The 6,000-nt window shown below is 38.9% G+C and overlaps 1 protein-coding gene across 3 annotated transcripts in view; it reads left to right on the top strand.

Moving 5' to 3' along the window:
- Positions 1-1,097, top strand: part of Camk2d (calcium/calmodulin dependent protein kinase II delta) — a 249,777-nt gene extending 248,680 nt beyond the window's left edge. For all 3 annotated transcript variants that reach the window (XM_048333528.1, XM_048333530.1, XM_048333529.1), the window contains one exon: positions 92-1,097. Coding sequence is in view for 1 of the 3 variants with exons in the window: in XM_048333530.1 (XP_048189487.1) it covers positions 92-95 (4 nt within the window). In the remaining 2 variants the exon portion in view is untranslated. The remainder of the gene's footprint in view (positions 1-91) is intronic.
- The last annotated feature ends 4,903 nt before the right edge of the window (positions 1,098-6,000 follow it).

A 6,000-nucleotide genomic window follows, 5' to 3' on the forward strand; every position in this document is an offset into this window, starting at 1 on the left:
AGCACAGCTTTTTGTCCTATCTGTGGCAAAGCAGTTTGATGGTATTTTGTCAAACCATATAACTTATTTCTCCTCCCCTTGCTTCTTTCAGCTAATGATCAACAGTGCCACTTCCACATTCTCTGTTCTCAAGGCACCTGGAGAGTCACCCTGGGCTGTCCTCTCCTCCTCTTCATGCATGATTCTGAGTGCATGAAGTTGTGAAGGTCCTACGTGGAATGCCTATGTGATCATCACCCTCTCATTTATTCCTTCCTATGCGTTGTTTACACTTCAACTACCAGGCTTGGATGTCCGATGCAACTTCAGTTACTGTTGGCAAACAATGGGGGGGAGGCCAGACAACACCAAAAAAAAGTCCACAATATTCAAAGTGCAACCTATTCAGCAATTTATTTCATGTATGCCAAGATTTAACAGACTTAAAATTTGAATTCATTTCTGAATGACAGTTCTAAGAGAAATGTAAAAAAATTTTAAATTCTTTGTGGTTAATCGATTTTAATTTTTTTCTTTCTTTTCCCTTCAAGGCAAATACACACACACACACACACACACACTCACACACACCTTCAGTTTCCTAGTGTGATCTTGGTTAAAATAGATGATTCTTCTATGAATGTTTTGGTGTTGAACAATTAAAGTGAGCTTGATATGTGAGCAAAATTAAATATGAATGTAGAAGAAAGACTGTCTTGGTGAGATACTATCAAAGCCATGTTGTTTTAGTCAAACTGTGTAAACTGGAAAGCCCATTATTTACAAGTTTGATCATTTCAGGGCAGGTGCACTGTTCTGCTGGATTCACTAAAGTGAATTTACTGTTCTTTTTTTTTTTTTCCTTTTTCACATCTTTATGTTTTCTTCATTTATACTATTAGTTTACTATTCCTGTTTGCTTTGTAAATCTTTCTTTTGTTTCTTCTCCCCTCTTCCCCCTCTCATTCTTTATACTTTCTGTGTTTGGCTGGTAGTATTGTAAGAATGGAATTGAAGTGAAATCTATGCAATGAAGATAAAGTAGAAATGAAGGTCTTTTGGAGAGAGCTAAACGAGCGTTTTTGATCAACTTCAAGGCCCATGAAAATGTTGTGAAGAAGATTTTATATATATATATATATATATATATATATATATATATATATATATATATATATAAATTCTGCTTAAGTTCTAATTTGGCCTTGGGTATCCTAACCCTGTTGGAGCTATTTGTATTGTTGAAACGTTAATAAGAGCAAGGAAGCCCCTGCTGTAAATAAGGAATGATCTTTCTTACTGGTATAATGGCCAGAAAGCCAAGCCAATAGCACACCAGAGTTTTGTGCAAAAGCTCCCTTCCACCTTGTGGGCCCAGGAGCTCTCCCTCCCTGCCTGTCATAAAGCTACTTTTCTAAAATTAAGAGTGCTTAGCAATTTCCATTTTCATACATGTTTTGAACTTGATCTTTGTGACTTGGTCTTTTTTATTTCTCCATGTTGTCCTCTTCTCTCTTAAGTCAGAGTATCATTATTTTCCTCCAAGGAAATAAGTTTTATTTTTCCAGTTCCAAACAAAAAAGAAAAGGGAAACATCCAATTTTTTTTTCTGTGCTTTTCTCTCGTGTCTCCTTTGTTGATTGAATTTCCTATGAGGGGCTTTTCCTCTTCCCTACAATACTTTATATTGCATGGAATCTCCATCTGAATTATGTTATCCGTAATCACCCATCCTCCTCAGAAACCTATTTTTAAAGCAGAAGCAAAAGTAAATAAATAAATTAAATAAAAAAATTAACAAAAAAAAACCCAACCTATCCTTTTTCTCCAATTCCACCTTTCTCTGTTGATTACTTATCTCCTTAAATATTGTTGCTAGTGGATGTATGTAGCTGGGTTGAAGCTTTTATGATAATTATTACACGAATTTAAAACAATATATATTTAAAATAAATATATACAGTAAATGTATTGAGCCATGTTAACCTGCCAATGAGATCTGTGAAAAAAAAAGTAACAGCCTCATTTTTCCCTTTATAATTTCTTTCACCTTTTTGTGAGGCGGCTCTACATGGCATTCATGTATTTAAAATTAAAAAGAATATAGGTGTAGAGTGTTTCTTCTTTGTTTTTTACACTTTGAACATAGCATGTGGTGTTGAAGTATTATCATAGATCAAGTTTGTCTTCCCCACTGTGATGTGAGGAAATTGTGATTTGTTCTCTCTGCCACAATTTAATTACACATTTATTATCTTCTATCATTTTGAAACACTGCAGTTTACCATGGGACACTGTATATATTTCTTGCCATAATGGTAAATGACTGATTGATATATTTAAAAGTTAATAAATTTGTGATTTCTGCTGACAAATGTGTCCATCTTTTTCTTTCTTTTCACATTTATTTATTTTATTTTATGATTACCTTTAAGTAGTTGTACAAAGGAGTTGCTATCCAACGGTAAAGAGGAGGGAAGGGTACTGTATTTATGTGTAGTGAAGGTCAATGCCAAGGGCAGAGTGTCCTTCAGGGATTTTATTTAGTACCAAACAACTTGCCCTTGCTGAGAATGGCAAGCTAATTGTTCTCTGCAGCATAAAACAATGGTTTCTCTAGGGGAAAGTCTGCTTAAAAATTTTTTAAAGGCTATCAGTGAAAAGCCCTAGAGATTTCACTTGGCTTCTAAGATGTTCCTTGTCTAATGGAATCTGAGCAGTGACATTATCTGTAGTATACAGGCCAGCACACCATCTCCACCTACCTACCCTACACTCTGAACCTGAATGCAGAAAGCCATAACCTGCCAACTCCTTCATGACTATTTATGTTGTTTATGTTGCTTACCTAGAATGCTATTTCCTTGCTCCATTCACCTGATTCTTATTTATTTCTTAAGGCTGGGTTTAACTTCCAGCCAATATCCTTAGGCAGCATTCCCACCTTGCTTTCCTTGTCTCAGTTTGTGTTTACTATTCCTGCTAATCCCATTGATATATATATATGTACATATATAGTATAATATATAATTATATGATATATATTTATTATAATATCTATATAATTCATTGTGCAGGGGCTCACACCTGTAATGCTTGCTATTGAGGAGGCTGAGATCTGATTAGTGCAGTTTTAAGCCAGAATAGACAGGAAACTTTGTGAGACTCCTATCACTAATTAACCAGCAAAACATTGAAGTGGAGCTGTGGCTCAAATAGTGTGCCAGCCTTGAGCAAAAATGCTAAAGTACAGTATCCAGATCCTGAGTTCAAGTTACAGTACTAGCACAAAAATCAAAGATATCATTTTTCTATCATCTACTATCTATTATATATCAATCATCTATCAATTGATCGATCTATGTTTCTGTCTCCTTTGCTGAAATATATCTGTATAGACAAGAACTATAAATTTGTTATTGTAACCTCAAAACCAAACCAGAGGAAGCCAAGGAGTTACCATTAATAAATAGCTGTTGAGTTGAGGCCATGATGCAAATAGGAACCTCAGAGTAGAGTGGGTTAGTCCTGGCTTTCACAGTGGGCTCTGTGGTGGTTGTCTTGATAAGCTAAGCACATTGTATCTTTTCTCCATAGTGCTCAATTTCCATATTTATACAATGATAGTAAGCAAACTAATTTAATGAGGGTTTGAAATAATGGGTACAAGGGCTGGGGATATGGCCTAGTGGCAAGAGTGCTTGCCTTGTGTACATGAGGCCCTGGGTTCAATTCCCCAGCACCACATATACAAGAAAACAGCCAGAAGTGGCGCTGTGGCTCAAGTGGCAGAGTGCTAGCCTTGAGCAAAAAAGAAGCCAGGGACAGTGCTCAGGCCCTGCGTCCAAGCCCCAGGACTGGCAAAAAAACAAAACAAAACAAAATAATGGGTACAGAATGCCTGGAGTAAAATTTGATAGGTATTCAAGGATAGCAGCTATCACTCTAGGAGTTTACTGATGTTATTCTGTAATAGGGTCCTCCCAAGGGGAGGACCACAATGTAATGGGGTCCGAGTGGGGGGGGGGGGGGGGAATCCCTCATCCCTCCAAGAGTCCACCACTCAGAGACAGTCTCAAGTAAAAAGATAGGTTTATTGCGGAAGCAAAAAGTATACTGTCTGGCCAGGGTCATGGCCCAGACTCGGGAGCTGGGACCACAACCATAAAAAGCAGGCTGGCGGGCCAGGCCCACAGCCCAGGCTCAGGAGCTGGGACCGCTTGACGGGCCGCACTCAGGGCGGGGTTATAAAGGCAAATACCACATGGTCAAGCTTGCCACAGGCAGGTGGCCAATGAGGTTACAACATTTACAGAGCATGCTAGGCCGCACGCAGGTGGCCAACAGAGTTACAGTCTGTCTCATAGTAACTGTTTCAACCAACCTATCATTTTAGTTAGACTTGGTGCATGGATTTGGTGATGCTCTCATGATGCAGGCAGATATGCCTACTCAGGGGAGGGCACAGGTTTAACCTGGAGCTTTCCACTACTCAGGTGGTCAAGCAGTTTACACAATCTTATCACAACGAAGGGGAACTTCCCTGGATAGGACTGGAAAGATCTTAGTGAAGATGGAGTAGGCTTCTGCTCTCTTTAACTAATCTGAGATGGAGTCAGTCTGACACCCCTCAACAGCCAATGATGGCAGCTGGCCAGATCTGACCTCCATATTGCAATTCCTTGCTTAGAAAGGTACCTGATTCTTGTGGCTCCCTTTACTGCTGTTAATGATGTGTTCCAATGGGCTCAGCAGGAAGATGAGAGGAGGGGAGTGAGGTCCCCATCTGCCCCAAAGTAGGAAAGGTGGAACGAAATTAATGAGTACACTCTAGGAAGATTCTCAAAGGATATTAGTTTGAAGTAACTGAAAAATTGAATCTCTATGCAAAGAATTCTTTATGATGCAAGGCAATTTTCACCCAGGCAATTACATGTGATGCAAAGATAAATTTAGCAGACACAAGTTGGGAGTGATATCATGGAATGAAACTTTTATGCTCTCCTTTTGTCAGATTAACTACTTAAAGATAATTTTAAAAAGAATGAAAAGAACTGCAGAATAAGATAGGAAATACCCTTGGAAACAAGAGAGATGAAATAGTAACAAGTAAACCCACTATAATACTAAATAAAAAATTACAAAAATTAAAAAGTGTGAATGTATAAAAAGATTACAGTGGAAACCAGCATATGTGGCCACACCTCTATGACTAATCAGTAAGTCTTCATAAACTACCTTGCCTCTGACAAAAAGTCAAGTGTTTACAGAATTCCAGGCCCTTCAATCAGAAACAATATATAATAATAATTAATCTACAAAAGACATGTTCTCCCAGAGTAGGGCTGGCAGGATTGATAACAGATGGACATTTTCAGAGAAGATATTAAATGATAACAGATAAGGTCACTATTTGACCCCAAGAAGTCTTCTCTTTCTGTTTTGTTTTGGTTTTTTCCAGTCCTGCGGCTTGAACTCAGGGCCTGTGCACTGTCCCTGGCTTCTTTTTGCTCAAGGCTAGCACTCTACCACTTGAGCCACAGCACCACTCCTGGCTTTTTCTGTTTATGTGGTGCTGAGGAATCGAACCCAGGGCTTCATGCACACAAGGTGAGCACTCTACCACTAAGCCATATTCCAGCCTGCCTTCTCTTTTTGAATGTTTTCTTTTCTTGCTTTGTAGTTATCACTTTCAAAACTTAACCCTGACTGGAGGCCTCCAGATGTGACCTACTATCTCCCTTGAACCAAACCACCATTACCTCTCCCTACTTGTCTCCTGGCTTATGCTCTTTTCTGTCTTCTATTCTCAATTCAGCAGCTGAAATGGACTTGTTAAAATGTACATGAAAGCATGCTCCTTTGCTTCTCAGTAGCAAAGTAAGAGCCAAAAGTAAGCCTTTTTATTGGGCTCTGAGGTCTTCCCGTCTAGCTCGCCATGGCCTTTCTTCACCTGACTCCTCTGTGAACCTGCCAAGAATGATCCTGCCTCAGGGCCTTTGCGTTTACTACTTACAGAGA

Source organism: Perognathus longimembris, chromosome 24 (assembly GCF_023159225.1).
Source record: "Perognathus longimembris pacificus isolate PPM17 chromosome 24, ASM2315922v1, whole genome shotgun sequence".
Taxonomy (NCBI): domain Eukaryota; kingdom Metazoa; phylum Chordata; class Mammalia; order Rodentia; family Heteromyidae; genus Perognathus; species Perognathus longimembris.